Source organism: Trematomus bernacchii, unplaced genomic scaffold (assembly GCF_902827165.1).
Source record: "Trematomus bernacchii unplaced genomic scaffold, fTreBer1.1, whole genome shotgun sequence".
NCBI lineage: Eukaryota > Metazoa > Chordata > Actinopteri > Perciformes > Nototheniidae > Trematomus > Trematomus bernacchii.
In genome coordinates this window covers 5,001-23,491 of record NW_022988099.1, presented here as the reverse complement: position 1 = coordinate 23,491, position 18,491 = coordinate 5,001, and the positions used below count along the sequence as shown (strand labels likewise).

At 42.9% G+C, this 18,491-nt stretch overlaps 1 protein-coding gene and 1 long non-coding RNA gene across 2 annotated transcripts; both read left to right on the top strand.

Moving 5' to 3' along the window:
* Nucleotides 1–207: 207 nt before the first annotated feature.
* On the top strand, nucleotides 208–2,021 carry LOC117475711. Its single transcript, XR_004555196.1, has 3 exons — nucleotides 208–274; nucleotides 1,721–1,827; nucleotides 1,954–2,021. It is a non-coding gene; the product is annotated as an uncharacterized LOC117475711 (long non-coding RNA).
* A 279-nt stretch (nucleotides 2,022–2,300) lies between these two features.
* LOC117475713 (piggyBac transposable element-derived protein 4-like) lies at nucleotides 2,301–10,020 on the top strand. Its single transcript, XM_034122029.1, has 3 exons — nucleotides 2,301–2,420; nucleotides 5,987–6,171; nucleotides 8,043–10,020. Exons 1-3 carry the CDS (start codon nucleotides 2,322–2,324, stop codon nucleotides 9,868–9,870), a joined length of 2,112 nt encoding a protein of 703 aa, XP_033977920.1. The 5' UTR covers nucleotides 2,301–2,321; the 3' UTR covers nucleotides 9,871–10,020.
* Nucleotides 10,021–18,491: the final 8,471 nt, after the last annotated feature.

Below are 18,491 nucleotides of genomic sequence, written 5' to 3'. Positions count from 1 at the left end.
ACCGAGCGTGTGCGGCATGTTTAAGGCGCCAAGCGGCCTCCGTAGAGTTTGTTTGTTGTGTTTGTTAGTCATGCACCGTGAGGGAACGGGAGCCCCTTTAAACACTGAAAACCCGCAGCAGGAAGGAACATTTCACCGACCAATCAGAGGCAGCGCTGTCTGAGAGGAAAGTGACGTAAGATATCTGCGGGCCAATCACCGGAAGGCGGAAGTCCCGCCCCTCGCCTCCTCAACCGGAGCGCGCCCGCAGAAGAACCAGAACCCGGAGCAGCAGGTAAGAAACACATCAAGTAAGACATACATTAAGATAGCAATGCATTAAGATAGGAATGCATTAAGATTAGTAAGACCAGCACGGCCCGGTTCTCCTCAGGTCCGGGTCCCGCACACACACTGAGGGAGCGCTCGGTTTATAGTTCGGGTTAGCCCCTCTGTTTACAATACAATACAATGGGGCGTTATTGGCACGACCACGTGTTAAACATGGTATCGTCAAAGCATTCCGCACAGGTCGTTGTAACGGAACAAAACAAAGAGACACACTAACATGTCTCCTGCTAGCCTGTAGCCTCCAGGCTGCAGCGAGGGTTAACTCTGCAACCCGGTACTACTATCTGTCGACACTACTATCTATCTACATTAGTATCTATCTACTATCTATCTACACTAGTATCTATCTACACTAGTATCTATCTACATTAGTATATCTACACTAGTATCTATCTACACTAGTATCTATCTACACTAGTATCTATCTACATTAGTATATCTACACTAGTATCTATCTACACTAGTATCTATCTACACTATTATCTATCTACACTAGTATCTATCTACACTAGTATCTATCTACACTACTATCTATCTACACTAGTATCTATCTACACTAGTATCTATCCTAATACTATCTATCTACACTAGTATCTATCTACACTAGTATCTATCTACACTAGTATCTATCTACACTAGTATCTATCTACACTAGTATCTATTCTACACTAGTATCTATCTACACTAGTATCTATCTACACTAGCTATCTATCTACTACACTAGTATCTATCACACTAGTATCTATCTACACTAGTATCTATCTACACTAGTATCTATCTACCTACTATCTATCTACACTACTATCTATCTACACTAGTATCTATCTACACTAGTATCTATCTACCTAGTTTATTCTCTGTTTGGTGTTTATCACGGTGACGAGCAGCGCCTTGTGGGCACGCGGCTGAAGTGAAGCTGGTGGATTTGATCTGCTTTAGGACTTCATGATGTAGATGTTTTCATTGTTCCTCAGATAATATGTTATAAATGTCTCAGAGATATTCTCTTTCATATAACACAGGGTACTGCCAGGGTCTCCAGGTTCAGGGTCTCCAGGTTCAGGGTCTCCAGTGTCAGGGTCTCTAGGGCCAGGGTCTCCAAGTTCAGGGTCTCTAGGGTCAGGGTCTCTAGGTTCAGGGTCTCCAGGTTCAGGGTCTCCAGGGTCAGGGTCTCCAGGTTCAGGGTCTCTAGGTTCAGGGTCTCTAGGTTCAGGGTCTCTAGGTTCAGGGTCTTTAGGTTCAGGGTCTCTAGGTTCAGGGTCTCTAGGGTCAGGGTCTCTAGGGTCAGGGTCTCTAGGGTCAGGGTCTCCAGGTTCAGGGTCTCCTCGACCCCCCCCCCCCCGTCTGAGAGAAACGTGTCAATAAAGTTTCTTTTGAAATGTTTCCATAGCAACATGGACACGGAGCTGTTAATGGAGTGTGTGGAGGAGGAGCTGGAGCCATGGCAACAGGTGGAGGAAGATGATGAAGATGAAGAGGAGGAGTACTGTCAACCAGGTGAGAAAACAGACAATAACTCATCTTCATCATCACACTCTTCATCACACTCTTCTTCATTTTTTGTTTTTGTTGACCTCGTTAGCAGTGGGTGTGTTTGATTAATACCTGTCTGTTTTTCTGTAGAGGACGAATTTCTGTCTCCTCTCCCAGCCGCTGAGACCCCGCCCCCCCCCCAGGCCCACTCCACCTGCCCCCCCTCCGACAGGTAACTGTGTGTGTGTGTGTGTGTTAGCAGTAATAGCCTGCAGATGAACGTTAGCTCGTTGCTAACTCTTAGTTTCCTCTCCTCAGCGTCTCCTCTCCTGCAGCTCGTCTCCTCCTCCCTTCCTCTCTCCCACCCCCCTCCTCCTCCCTTCTCCCCACCTCCTCCCTCATCCTCCCTTCCCCCCTCCTCCTCCCTTCCCTCCTCCTCCCTTCCCTCCTCCTCCCTTCTCCTCACCTCCTCCCTTCCCCCCCCCTCCTCCCTCCCCTCCACCTCGGCCCCCCCCCTGATGTCTCAGCCCCCCCTCATCCTGACGCAGACGGCGGGGGGGACGTTCCTCCTTCCAGCAGTGAGTCACCACGGCTCCCCCATCCTCCTCACCACACAGGTGAGCGAAACAAACACACCCTCTCTGTTTTACTGTGTGTAGGGACTCAGTCAGTAGGGACTCAGTCTGTAGGGACTCAGTCTGTAGGGACTCAGCCTGTAGGGACTCAGTCAGTAGGGACTCAGTCTGTAGGGACTCAGTCAGTAGGGATTCAGCCTGTAGGGACTCAGTCAGTAGGGACTCAGTCAGTAGGGACTCAGTCAGTAGGGACTCAGCCTGTAGGGACTCAGTCAGTAGGGACTCAGTCAGTAGGGACTCAGTCAGTAGGGATTCAGCCTGTAGGGACTCAGTCAGTAGGGATTCAGTCTGTAGGGAGTAGGGACTCAGTCTGTAGGGACTCAGTCAGTAGGGACTCAGTCTGTAGGGAGTAGGGACTCAGCCTGTCGGGACTCAGTCAGTAGGGACTCAGTCTGTAGGGAGTTGGGACTCAGCCTGTAGGGACTCAGTCAGTAGGGAGTAGGGACTCAGCCTGTAGGGACTCAGTCTGTAGGGACTCAGCCTGTAGGGACTCAGCCTGTAGGGACTCAGTCTGTAGGGAGTAGGGACTCAGCCTGTAGGGACTCAGTCTGTAGGGACTCAGCCTGTAGGGACTCAGTCATTAGGGAGTAGGGACTCAGCCTGTAGGGACTCAGTCTGTAGGGACTCAGCCTGTAGGGACTCAGTCATTAGGGAGTAGGGACTCAGCCTGTAGGGACTCAGTCTGTAGGGACTCAGCCTGTAGGGACTCAGTCTGTAGGGACTCAGCCTGTAGGGACTCAGTCTGTAGGGACTCAGTCTGTAGGGACTCAGCCTGTAGGGACTCAGTCTGTAGGGACTCAGTCTGTAGGGACTCAGCCTGTAGGGACTCAGCCTGTAGGGACTCAGTCATTAGGGAGTAGGGACTCAGCCTGTAGGGACTCAGCCTGTAGGGACTCAGTCTGTAGGGACTCAGCCTGTAGGGACTCAGCCTGTAGGGACTCAGTCTGTAGGGACTCAGCCTGTAGGGACTCAGTCTGTAGGGACTCAGTCTGTAGGGACTCAGCCTGTAGGGACTCAGCCTGTCGGGACTCAGTCTGTAGGGACTCAGCCTGTAGGGACTCAGTCATTAGGGAGTAGGGACTCAGCCTGTAGGGACTCAGCCTGTAGGGACTCAGTCTGTAGGGACTCAGCCTGTAGGGACTCAGTCATTAGGGAGTAGGGACTCAGCCTGTAGGGACTCAGTCTGTAGGGACTCAGGGTGTTTCTCAATGTCGAGTAAAGCTGCTCCAGAGCCACTATTTCAAGCATGCTACGTCATCGAGTCCCGCCGAAGTACTGTTCCAATGTCCAGCATACTTGGAAATCTACCGAGCCCGGCGTACTTCGTAGCGAGAAATTTCGAGGCTGCTCATGTGTCGACTCCGCGGTCTTAAAATCCCCACAATGCTTTGCGCACGGACCAATTTCCCCAAATCTGTGGCGGAAAATGTAAGGCGGGGCTTCTCATATGCCGCACACTTGCTCGCCTGTTCCACTCTTCGTTTTCCGAATGCCAGGAAGTATTCTTGCCTCGCTTCTGAAGCAAGTGACTCGGAAGACGTGCTACCAAGCAAGCGTACTCGACATTGAGAAACACCCTCATTCTGTAGGGAGTAGGGACTCAGTCTGTAGGGTCTCAGTCAGCAGGGACTCAGTCAGTAGGGACTCAGTCAGTAGGGACTCAGCCTGTAGGGACTCAGTCTGTAGGGTCTCAGCCTGTAGGGACTCAGCCTGTAGGGACTCAGTCTGTAGGGTCTCAGCCTGTAGGGTCTCAGTCTGTAGGGTCTCAGCCTGTAGGGACTCAGCCTGTAGGGACTCAGTCTGTAGGGTCTCAGCCTGTAGGGTCTCAGTCAGCAGGGACTCAGTCAGTAGGGACTCAGTCAGTAGGGACTCAGCCTGTAGGGACTCAGTCTGTAGGGTCTCAGCCTGTAGGGACTCAGCCTGTAGGGACTCAGTCTGTAGGGTCTCAGCCTGTAGGGTCTCAGTCTGTAGGGTCTCAGCCTGTAGGGACTCTGCCTGTAGGGTCTCAGTCAGCAGGGACTCAGTCAGTAGGGACTTAGTCAGTAGGGACTCAGTCAGTAGTCAGTAGGGACTCAGTCAGTAGGGAGTAGGGACTCAGTCAGTAGGGAGTAGGGACTCAGCCTGTAGGGACTCAGCCTGTAGGGACTCAGCCTGTAGGGACTCAGTCTGTAGGGTCTAAGCCTGTAGGGTCTCAGTCAGCAGGGACTCAGTCAGTAGGGACTCAGTCTGTAGGGACTCAGTCTGTAGGGACTCAGTCTGTAGGGACTCAGTCAGTAGGGAGTAAGGACTCAGCCTGTAGGGACTCAGTCAGTAGGGACTCAGTCAGTAGGGACTCAGCCTGTAGGGACTCAGTCTGTAGGGAATAGGGACTCAGCCTGTAGGGACTCAGTCAGTAGGGACTCAGCCTGTAGGGACTCAGTCTGTAGGGAGTAGGGACTCAGCCTGTAGGGACTCAGCCTGTAGGGACTCAGCCTGTAGGGACTCAGTCTGTAGGGAGTAGGGACTCAGCCTGTAGGGACTCAGTCTGTAGGGTCTCAGCCTGTAGGGACTCAGTCTGTAGGGTCTCAGCCTGTAGGGACTCAGTCTGTAGGGTCTCAGTCAGCAGGGACTCAGTCAGTAGGGAGTAGGGACTCGGCCTGTAGGGACTCGGCCTGTAGGGTCTCAGCCTGTAGGGTCTCAGTCAGCAGGGACTCAGTCAGTAGGGAGTAGGGACTCAGTCTGTAGGGAGTAGGGACTGACTCAGTCAGTAGGGACTCGGCCTGTAGGGACTCGGCCTGTAGGGACTCGGCCAGTAGGGACTCGGCCTGTAGGGACTCGGCCTGTAGGGACTCGGCCTGTAGGGACTCGGCCTGTAGGGGACTCGGCCTGTAGGGACTCAGTCTGTAGGGTCTCAGTCAGCAGGGACTCAGTCAGTAGGGAGTAGGGACTCAGTCTGTAGGGAGTAGGGACTCGGCCTGTAGGGACTCGGCCAGTAGGGACTCGGCCAGTAGGGACTCGGCCAGTAGGGACTCGGCCTGTAGGGACTCGGCCAGTAGGGAGTAGGGACTCGGCCTGTAGGGTCTCAGCCTGTAGGGACTCAGCCTGTAGGGACCTGGTCTTGGAACCGAAGGGTCGCCGGTTCAAGTCCCGATCGGACCAAAAAGAAAATAACTATAACTATGTCTTACCTTTGCTGTTTTGTGATCAAAAGTTGTGTTGAAGGGCATAACACGCTGCTGAAGGTTAATTCAATGTCTCTGTCACTTTGAAATGATTACTGATAATCCATCATGACCTTTATTGCTAATAAGCGGAGTGTAATGTTGAGCAGGTAGGGGCATCTGGTTTAGAGCATGCTGTGTACGAGTCATTTTAACTGACCAATGGTAATGTTTACATGGATTTATGAAAATGCCCCTCGATTCTATTGAGGCTCTCTAGGGTCCCGCGTAACGTATAGGTCTGCCTGGCAGCTGGCGCATCATAACGCACAGCAGGTTTCAAGAACGGTGATTTCTTTGCATTTAGCAGTTGTTTATTTCTCTTTTCTTGCCATTTTGCCAAATAAGCCAATTGCAACAATGGCAGGCAGGAAAAAGACTTGTACCACTGAGGAGGTACTGGCCATTCTGGCTGAAGACAGCGGGGCAGCTATTTTACCGGTCGACTCCGAGTCGGACGACGAGGACCTCCTGCAGCCAGAACTACACCCGGACAGTAGTGACTCTGATTATGTACTTCCACCATCGGAAAGGTATGTGATCTCTCTTTTTGATCGATTACTTGGTCTAAGATTATTCATCTATCCGCCTTATTATCCTGCAATGAATTTAGTAAAGTCACACACTCAAACTGGATGGTATGTTGGCTTCCCCAGCACAGGGCTTATTTACCTCAACATCCATATAGTGTTACTTTTCTCTTTGGAGTTATTTTTTCAAAAGTATAGGCCAGCTGCGAGGGGGGGGCTGCTGCTGCTGCGAAGGCACCAAGGTTGTTGAGGACTTTGTAGGTGAAAAGTACGATTTTTTTTTTTTTTTTTTTTTTTTTTTTTTTTTTTTTATTTAATATATTATAATTTTTATTATTATTTAAAAAAAAAAATGATTTTTTTTTTTTAAGTAAGATTTGAAAGTCAATGTGGTGTTTGATGGGGAGCCAGTGGAGGTCGTGGAGGATAGGGGTGATGTGGTCGGAGCGTCGGCTGGAGGTGAGCGTACGGGCAGATGGGTTTTGGACATATTGAAGTTTATTGAGGATGTATGCAGGTGAACCGTAAAGGACGCTGTTGCAGTAATCCAGTCGGGATGTTATGAAGTCATGGATCAGAGTTTCGGCAGCGGTGGATGAGAGGGAGGGTCTGAAGAGAGGGAGGGTCTGATGAGAGGGCGAGGGAGGGTCTGATGAGAGGGAGGGTCTGAAGAGAGGGAGGGTACGTGAGTTTGGGCCGATGATTAGGAGTTCCAATTTGTCACAGTTGAGTTTTATAAAATAGTTTTGCATCCAAATGATGAGTCAGTGAGGCAGGCGCTGAGCTGGGAGTGTGTGGTTGGAGAAATAGATTGTGTTGAGAGCTAGAGCTGTGTTTTGAAACAGTTGAGTATGTCCAGGAGTTCTGAAGCGGTCTTGGAGTCGTTTGAGTCGACATGAATATTGAAATCACCAACTAATAATACAGATTGAGAGATGGCGCAGAGTTGTGTGAGGAATTCAGCAAGATCCGAGGGGAAAGCAGGGTTTGGTTTGGGGGGGACGGTAAATGACTGCTGTAACCAGGGGTTTTGGACCAGACAGTTTAAATGCAAGGTGTTCCAATGAGGAGGGGCAAGGGATGTTTATTGCAATTGTTTTTATATTATTTCTTAGAATTGTGGCAATTCCACCTCCACGCCCATGGTGGCGGTTTTTCAATATATGTGTATCCTGGGGGTGTTGTCTGGTTGAGGGAGAGGTATTCCTGTGGTTCTGTGATACAGAGAAAGTCCAGATTATTGTCAGTGAGAATGAGACCCTTGTTGTTTAGAGACCGGGTGTTAAACAGAGCTAGTTTGAGATGAGGTTGAGTTTGAACAGGCTGGGGTGCTTTGGGAAGGGGGCGTAGGCAGGCAGAGTGCACGTGTTGGTTGTTGTGTTGATGAGGTGGAGGGGGTGTGTCAGTGCGCGCAGCAGACCAGGGGGATGAGATGGAATGATCGGACCGGAGTAAACAAACTTTCGTCTGGAGGTTCGGTGAATGTATTTGGGTCGTTGTAGCAGTCCATGTTTACTGATGGCGGAGATCATCGTCGGGCATGGTGCAGTGGATGTGTGCTTTAGCTGGAGTAGTTCCGCCATGGAGTATGACTGTCAGCCGGGAAGGCTGCAGCTCACAACAAACCTCTTGAGAGTATTAATGTCAGACAGCAGGAACACCTGAGGTCACAGGCTCCTCCAACAATACAACAGACAATAGTGCAAGTAAATAGAATATAATAGAAATAGAGCAGAATAGTCTATATACAAAGTAATTGGAATATGGATATATATCCATCCATATAATGTTACTTGTCTGTTTGGAGTTACATTTTTAAAAGTATAGGCCAGTAAATTCATCTATTTGTTTTTTTTCCACATTTGTTTTCACAGTGATGAAGATTACGAGCCTAAAATGGCTTCTGCTCCACCCTCACATCCTCAGCCATCATCGCCTGCTTCCACTCAGCTGAGACCATCCACACGTACCCCTCCTCAGCCATCATCTTCTTCATCTGATTCCGAATCACCCGAAGAGACGCAGCACAAAAGAAAAGGAAAAGCGTCATATAAATCAGCCACACCCAGGAAGCGTGGCCGAGGTGGGTCTCCCCGAGGTGGGTCTCCCCGAGGTGGGTCCCCCTCTTCCAGAACGACAGAGGAAGACCTCAGGTGGCACACCAGAGAGGAGAAAGACCAAAGACCAGAGCCATGCAGGTTCATGCCAGCCAGGGTCCCCGGCCCCGCGTTAGACCCCATCACAGCGTGGTCTCCCCTCTCCCTCTTCAGAATGTTCTTCAGCTCCTCCGTGGTCCAGAGGCTCATCGACAACACCAATGCAAACGCCCTGAAGAGGTCACAGGCTGGAAAGAAGTACGTTTGGAAAGAGCTGACTGTGAGGGACTTTTATGTTTTCCTGGCCATTATCATTTTCTCCGGCCTCGTCCACGTTCACCTCAGATCGGACTACTGGAGGAAGAAATGGCCGTACAACTTCCAATTCCCATCTGAGAAAATGTCCCGGACACGCTTTGAAGTCATCCTGTGGTCGCTGCACATGAGCGACCCTAAAGAAGACGAGGAAAACGAGCGTAAAAGGAACACCCCCGAGTACGACAGACTCTTCAAGATCAAGCCCCTTTACACGGACATCGTTACTGCCTGCAAAGCACATTTCCAGCCCCATCAGAACATATCAATAGATGAGAGGATGGTCGCCTCCAAGGCCCGCATCAGCATGAAGCAGTACACGAAGAACAAGCCCATAAAGTGGGGGTACAAACTGTTTGTGCTGGCGGACTCCTCAACGGCATACACCTGGAACTTCTTTGTGTACACGGGGAAGAGTGAGTCCACCACAGGCCATGGACTCAGCTACTCCTCCGTGATGGACCTCCTGCCTCTCCCTCTGCTCGGTCAGGGCTACACACTCTTTGTGGACAACTTTTACACCAGCCCTGCCCTCTTTGAGGATTTGTCCACAAAAAACATTGGCTGTTGTGGGACCATTAGAAAAAATAAAATGGAGTTTCCACGGACGGAGTTGAATGACCTACCGAAAAAGGCAGAAAGGGGAGATCTGCGGTGGATAAGGAGAGGCAAAATCCTGTTCGTGAAGTGGATGGACACCCGTGAAGTGACCATGTGCTCCACAGTGCACGAGGCCTTCAGCGGTCAGACTGTCCAGCGGAAAGTGAAACAGGCTGGTGTGTGGCAGACGAAGACTGTTCCTGCTCCTGACGCTGTGGTGGACTACAACCGAAGCATGGGTGGCGTGGATGTGTCAGACGCTTTGATTGGGTACTACAGCGTTCACCACAAAACAATGAAATGGTACAAGACTTTTTTTTACCATTTTATGGACATTGCAGTGGTGAACAGCTTCCTTCTCTACAAGGAGCTGTCCAAGATGAAGAATGACCCCGCCAGGACAAAGCCACACACCCAGAAGTCCTTCAGGGAGAAGCTGGCTGCAGAGATGTTGGAGTTTGCTGGAGTCCCTGCAGCAGAAGCAGCAGCAGCACCATCCCCCCCACCGCTCACATGCATGCCCGTGTATTATGGGGAAGATGCCACCGCGCTCAGGAAGTACTGCAAGAACTGCTCTAATGCTGGCAACAAAACGGTGAAGACACCTGTGTACTGCAGGAAGTGCATGGTCCCTCTGTGCTTCACTTCTAGAAAGAACTGTTTCATGGAGTGGCACGACCAAACACTGTAACATTCAGGGTGTATACAGTTTTGCCAGTGTGTTGTTCTTTACAAAAAAAAAGTGATTGTTTTTACCTTTTGATTTCAGAGTGTAGTTTTCTTGTGTATTATGTTGGTAACATGTTTAAAATAAATCTGCTTCAGTTGGAGTCAAACTTCATTTCCTGTGTATGTGTTTTTGTTGAATGGGAAAAGGTATAGAGGTCTGGGTGAATTTTCAAAAAGGTCAAAAGCAGTTGTATTTGGATGGAATGAATACCTATTGTGATATTTCAATGAAATAAAATGAGTTTTACAGTGTGGTACCTGAGAAAGGTCAAATGGCACTGATGGTAACCAAATGTACCCAAAGGTGAGCCTGGACCTACCTGTGCCAACATATTTGTTTTAAATTCAAGCTTATGATATATTGGTTTGGATCCCGACAGGTTCTGGTCTACTATCCCATCATTCAAGGGTGGTTTCACTATAAATAATGTTTTTTTGTTCTAGGCGGAAATGAGAATTGTAATTGTTTTACTATGTTCCATCTGAATTTACTCTGACACAGCAACATCTAAATTGATTCTGACTCTTCTACAGCCAACTCACAGATGTATCCTTGCTTTGAGAAAAAAGATTATTTATATACCCCTTTTAGAAGTGAAGATATACTCATTCTTTCGGGGCATGTCATTTTCGAGCCTGAGGCCTGAAAAACGACCCGCACTTAATTAATCACTATTATAAATCACTCTTTATTTATGACATATCACTCTTTATTATATATCACTCTTTATTATAAATCGCTCTTTATTATATATCACTCTTTATTATAAATCACTCTTTATTTATGACATATCACTCTTTATTATATATCACTCTTTATTATATATCACTCTTTATTATTTATCACTCTTTATTATATATCACTCTTTATTATTTATCACTCTTTATTATAAATCACTCTTTATAATATATCACTCTTTATTATAAATCACTCTTTATTTATGACATATCACTCTTTATTATATATCACTCTTTATAATATATCACTCTTTATTATAAATCACTCTTTATTTATGACATATCACTCTTTTTTATATATCACTCTTTATTATAAATCACTCTTTATTTATGACATATCACTCTTTATTATATATCACTCTTTATAATATATCACTCTTTATTATATATCACTCTTTATTTATGACATATCACTCTTTATTACTCTTTATTATATATCACTCTTTATTATAAATCACTCTTTATTTATGACATATCACTCTTTATTATTTATCACTCTTTATTATGTATCACTCTTTATTATAAATCACTCTTTATAATATATCACTCTTTATTATAAATCACTCTTTATTTATGACATATCACTCTTTTTTATATATCACTCTTTATTATAAATCACTCTTTATAATATATCACTCTTTATTATAAATCACTCTTTAATATAAATCACTCTTTATTTATGACATATCACTCTTTATTATATATCACTCTTTATTATAAATCGCTCTTTATTATATATCACTCTTTATTATAAATCACTCTTTATTTATGACATATCACTCTTTATTATATATCACTCTTTATTATATATCACTCTTTATTATTTATCACTCTTTATTATATATCACTCTTTATTATTTATCACTCTTTATTATATATCACTCTTTATTATAAATCACTCTTTATAATATATCACTCTTTATTATAAATCACTCTTTATTTATGACATATCACTCTTTATTATATATCACTCTTTATAATATATCACTCTTTATTATAAATCACTCTTTATTTATGACATATCACTCTTTTTTATATATCACTCTTTATTATAAATCACTCTTTATTTATGACATATCACTCTTTATTATATATCACTCTTTATAATATATCACTCTTTATTATATATCACTCTTTATTTATGACATATCACTCTTTATTACTCTTTATTATATATCACTCTTTATTATAAATCACTCTTTATTTATGACATATCACTCTTTATTATTTATCACTCTTTATTATATATCACTCTTTATTATAAATCACTCTTTATAATATATCACTCTTTATTATAAATCACTCTTTATTTATGACATATCACTCTTTTTTATATATCACTCTTTATTATAAATCACTCTTTATAATATATCACTCTTTATTATAAATCACTCTTTAATATAAATCACTCTTTATTTATGACATATCACTCTTTATTATATATCACTCATTATTATAAATCACTCTTTATTTATGACATATCACTCTTTATTATGTATCACTCTTTATAATATATCACTCTTTATTTATGACATATCACTCTTTATTATATATCACTCTTTATTATAAATCACTCTTTATTATATATCACTCTTTATTATAAATCACTCTTTATTATAAATCACTCTTTATTTATGACATATCACTCTTTATTATACATCACTCTATTATAAATCCCTCTTTATAATATATCACTCTTTATTATAAATCACTCTTTATAATATATCACTCTTTATTATAAATCACTCTTTAATATAAATCACTCTTTATTTATGACATATCACTCTTTATTATTTATCACTCTTTATAATATATCACTCTTTATTATAAATCACTCTTTATTTATGACATATCACTCTTTATTATATATCACTCTTTAGTAGGGATGGGTACCGAGCCCCGGTATTAAACGGGCCCCGGGGCTGAATTATTAAAGACCGTGGTACCGTTAAGCTCCGACGTTATCGGTCTTTTTATCGGTACTGGAGACATGTACAAAATATGTCGTGTATTATTGCTACACAAACATTATATTGCAGTTTTAGTGTCGCCAACTCCGTTTCTAACTCTAGCAGAAAGACTGCAAAATGCGTCTATGATTATTTTTAGTATTTTCGATCTTTCCAATCCAGGCGAGAGATCTCTCTCCCCCGTGTGCGAGGGGGCGGGGCAGTTTACACACACACAGCTGCTACATGCATGCAACACACACACACGGAGGAGATGGCGGAGAGAACGCGCTCCGAGGTGTGGTTCAACTTTACCCGTTTCGCTCGTTGCCTAAAGTGCAATAAGAGTTTAGCATGTAAGGGCGGTAACACGAGCAATTTGTCTAAACATTTAGCAAAAGTGCACCACATTCGACTGTCTTTCTAGTAGCTCTGTAGCCCCATCCACAAGTAACGTTTCCACGTCAGGTGTTATGTATGCTAGCAGCAACACACAGAGCTAACTCAATGATTCAAACATGGGTTAATGATTAGAGATAACTGAGTTATTTATTTTGTTAAAGTTTCAGCCATTCTGTTCACAGTTCTGTCATCAGATTATTTAATATGATTTGTTAAAACGTTGTTTTTTCTTTTGATGTGAAATATTATGTATTTAATTTAAATAAAAAGCAATGTTAGTTTTGTTCACAATTAGTTTAGTTAGTTTACCTTATTTTTTTCTCCAAAATAACCGATAAAAGTACCGTTAAAAGACCGGACCGATAAGCAGTATCGATAAAAGTAGTAGTACCGTTAAAACCTTAACGATACCCATCCCTACTCTTTATTATAAATCACTCTTTATTGTGTATATATCACCCTTTATTTATGACATATCACTCTTTATGACATATCACTCTTTATTTTGGATATATCACTCTTTATTTAAGACATATCACTCTTTATTATATATCACTCTTTATTTAAGACATATCACTCTTTATTATATATCACTCTTTATTTTGTATATATCACTCTTTATTTATTACATATCACTCTTTATTACATATCACTCTTTATTTTGTGACATATCACTCTTTATTTATGACATATCACTCTTTATGACATATCACTCTTTATTATAAATCACCCTTTATTTTGTATATATCACTGTTTATTTATTACATATAACTCTTTATTAAATATCACTCTTTATTTTGTATATATCACTCTTTATTTATGACATATCACTCTTTCTGACATATCACTCTTTATGACATATCACTCTTTATTTTGTATGTATTTATTACATATCACTCTTTATTTTGTATATATCACTCTTTATTTATGACATATCACTCTTTATGACATATCACTCTTTATTTTGTATGTATTTATTACATATCACTCTTTATTTTGTATATATCACTCTTTAGGACATATTACTCTTTATTTATGACATATCACTCTTTATTTTGTACATATCACTCTTTATTACATATCACTCTTTATTTTGTATATATCACTCTTTATTTATGACATATCACTCTTTATGACATATCACTCTTTATTTTGTATGTATTTATTACATATCACTCTTTATTTTGTATATATCACTCTTTAGGACATATCACTCTTTATTTATGACATATCACTCATTATTACATATCACTCTTTATTTATGACATATCACTCATTATTACATATCACTCTTTATTTTGTATATATCACTCTTTATTTATGACATATCACTCATTATTACATATCACTCTTTATTTTGTATATATCACTCTTTATTTTGTATATATCACTTTATTACATATCACTTTTTATTTTGTATATATCACTCTTTATTTATGAGATATCACTCTTTATTTATGACATATCACTCTTTATTTATGACATATCACTCTTTAATTGTTACTTATTTCTGTTCTTGTGATTTCCCTGCAGGGTTTCCCGATGATGAACCATGGTCCTCTGCTGCTGAGCCTTCAGCCGGGCCAGACCATGCAGCCTCTCACCCTCATCCAGGGTAGGTCACCTGAACTCACCTGGCCAATGGCCTCATCAGATTAGATCCTTGCGGTCAGCTGATCTCTGCTTCCTGTCCCCACAGCTGCGTCTCTGGGTCAGCTGGTCCGGCCCAGTGTGGGCGTGTCCCCGGTCTCTCAGGACAGGACAGGCCCCGCCCCCTCCAGAGGCCCCCTCCTGAAGATCCGCAGCGCCCCCCCTGGTCCGTCTAACTGACACCTGTAGTCACCTGTAGTCACCTGTAGTCACCTGTAGTCACCTGTAGTCACCTGTAGTCACCTGTAGTCACCTGTAGTCACCTGTAGTCACCTGTAGTCACCTGTAGTCACCTGTAGTCACCTGGAGTCACCTGTAGTCACCTGTAGTCACCTGTAGTCACCTAAACTCACCTGAACTCACCTGTAGTCACTTGTATTCCCCTTTGGTAACCTGTAAACACGTGTATCTCACATGTAGTCACCTGTAGTCATCTTTAGCTAACCTATTCTCACCTGTATCCCACCTGTAACTCACCTTTAGTCATCTGTATCTCACCTGGTCCGTCTCTCTGCCAATCAGAAGCGAGGACTGAGACGTCTGGATTATTACTGATGTTTGTTTGTTTTGTTTTCCAGTTAACCTCCAGATGACCCAGGTGGGCGGGGCTAACCCCCTGAAGCTGGCCGGCCCCCCTTCCCTGCCCTCCGGCTCGGCCAATGGCCTCATCAGATTAACCAGATGTACGGTGCAGCTCTGATTCATAACGGGGGGGAAATATGAGTTACTCCTGCGGTACCTTAAAGTCTTATTATTAGCAATACACTTTATTCAGAAGTGGCTTTATAGGAACCCAAGACCACCTTACAATCAATAAAAGAAGAACTCTTAACGGTTCAATCAGCAGAACATAAAGTACAGGACAGATACACACTATTTAGAAAGCAGACAGTTATGGAGGGACATGACGACAGTATTCAAAAGAGCAAACAGGATGCTTAAAGCCATTCAATTCATTATCTTATCATAACGCCTTCATTATACAGGGCTCAACGCTAACTTTTAAAAGTGGTTGCCAGGCTGGCAACCAAGCATCAGCTTTTGGTTGCCAAAACTGAAAATACGGTTGCCATTTTTAGTCACCTTATATTTTAAATAATTAAGATACTATACAGTTATACATCAACTTAATAATGAAAATGTGACACAAAAGAATGTTCAAATGCTTTACAATAAGTAATTAACACAATTATTTGAAACTTAAGTGGTAGTAAACTTGTCCACCCTCAATTGCTGGTATACTAAACACCAGCTGTTGTTCTTCACAGATCCCTCACAAATGAATTGAGCAAGTCGCTAGTTTCGTCATCCGTTGTCTCCCTTTCAATTGTGGGTTTCCTTGACCTTTGTGCTGACCCCCACCATAGATCCATTGGCCCTTCAGCATTGAAGTCTTGACCTTTGTGCTGACCCCCACCACAGATCCATTGGCCCTTCAGCATTGAAGTCTTGGATTGGCCAGACTATTACATTTCTAACGTTAAATAAATGAAAACCATTCACAGTTAAGAATTAGATATTAATTATTTATGCTGTAAATTACCTTTAATATGTCTAACTATATTTAAAATGTGTTACCTTTTTATAGAAGTGATTTATATTTTTATGCCAATATGTTCCTATGGTAAAGTTTCGTTTTGCACTTTTATTTTGGTAGTAATAAGATCGGGACTCTTATTTTGAAGGAACTTTTACCAGAAGTGAATGGACAACGGAGCAGAATGTTTCGCCTCCCAAGACTTTACACATTTCCTCTTTGCTTTTCGTTCGGGTTCACTTTGCGCTTTATCAGTTGAATCACTTTGATCATTCGTTTGAGATGTTGGCCGAACTTTTTACCCCACAGTCAAACAACTTCATTTGCTTCGCCATTTTTTGTAAAACAAACACACGGTGCACCGCGCACGCAAGTAAACGTGCATCGCTTTCTGGCTCCGTAATCACACCAATGCACGTGCAACTTAAGCATCAGGTTCCGACTGGTCGCAAAACAATAATTAAATATCACTCTTAATACAACAAATAATGAACATTTATCTCTTTTAGCTGTTTGTGGTTCTTATTTCTTCATGTTCAAAAGTGGTTGCCACTGTTGGCAACCAAAGGCCAAGAAGTGGTTGACATTTTTTCTGAATGGTTGCCAATGGCAACCTAGCAACCGTTACTGTCGAGCTCTGTTATAAAAATATCTTTACCCAACATTCACTTCACTGTATGGAGCTATGCAAATCTGTCCCACCTGCGGCTAGCGGCTGATGGAAGCTAGCTCTCCTGCAGGTATAAACAGACCTGGACTCTGGATCCACCCCTGCACTTACTACTGTTACTACCCCATTTGTGTGACTAACTGATCTGCACTGCGTGAGTTGTTCCTCCTTATTGGACCGCTACGTACGGCAACCCAAGTGGGACATTTAACACAGCGGCGTTTCGCAAAGAAGAAAAACAAGCCGACCACATTAATCTGAGAGAGAGAGAGAGTTATTGTTTTTATAACTTAATTTCCTGATTATTTGAGAAGAAATCCTTTTAGTGGGTTAAGATCATTCTTATAATAAGAGAAGTGGATTTAACTTCTGTTAGCTATCACACTGGAGAAATAAGAAACTGTAAATGTATGCAATCATTTATTGTATTAACCTGTTTCACGCCTTCCCCCCGGTACCGGGCGGATAAACGCGTCATTTGCAGGAAACAACGTCTAAGGAATCTTAATATTGAATAAAACTATGAATGTGTTATATCCATGTAACGGGAAGAAACTCAGCTAACTGATCTTTTGAAGCAACCACATTTTTTCTTTACAACCTGTCTGGGTGGGAGCCTCCCCCTTCGATTCTATTGGCTCTAACGGTCACAAGGGTATGTCAACCAACCAGATCGAGCAAGGGGGGCCAGAGATAGGTCAAATCCACCCAAATGACCCCAGATGGCCCAGTTTTTGGCTAAATCTCTCTAAAAAGGTCAAATTTCACTTGTTTTGCATCAATCTTGATACAGGGTACTTATTATATGTTGTACTTTGGATTCCTAAAGCTTTTAGTCTACTAACCCATCATCCAAGGGTAGTTTTCACTATCTGTAAAAAATAATTTTTGGACGGACACTATAATTTACAGTTTTTTACTATGTAAAATCTGAATTTTCTTTAAAATAAAAAACATTTATATTGATTCTGACACTTCTACATCCAACTCACAGGTTTATCATTACTTTGAGAACAAAGATTATTAATTTAACCCTTTTAGAAGGGAAGATATGGTCATTTGTTCTGGGAATGTCATTTTCGAGCCTGAGACCTGAAAAACAGGCTCAGAGTGGAACAGGTTAATAATTAATATATAATTATTTTCTGTTGAGATTCCTGGAAAAGGGAAATGACTAAAGATTTTTTATAAAAAAGTTGATTGAAGAACAAAACGTTGTTATTTGATCAGTATTATTCTTATAATTATTGCTAAATCTGAAAGGTCTTCACCAGCTTTGGAATTTCTCTGTTAGGGTCAGGTCACTAAGATTCTTCTTACTGACTTCATACATTATCATATACAAATGTGATCATAAACCAACACACTTTTTAAAGATATAGCTTATACGTTTATGGCGGAGCAATTCGCGCAGCGCAGTGTGAATCTGGAGTTCACAACTACCAGCACAAGCTGAAAGTCATGTGACATCTTCGTGTCTTGCAGCTCCTGGCCCCGCCCCCTCTCCTGGCCCCGCCCCCTCTCCTGGCCCCGCCCCCTCTCCTGGCCACGCCCCCTCTCCTGGACCCGCCCCCTCTCCCCCCACCAGGTTACCGCCGACCTCCGACCCGCCCCAGGTGGTGATGAGCGTGGAGGAG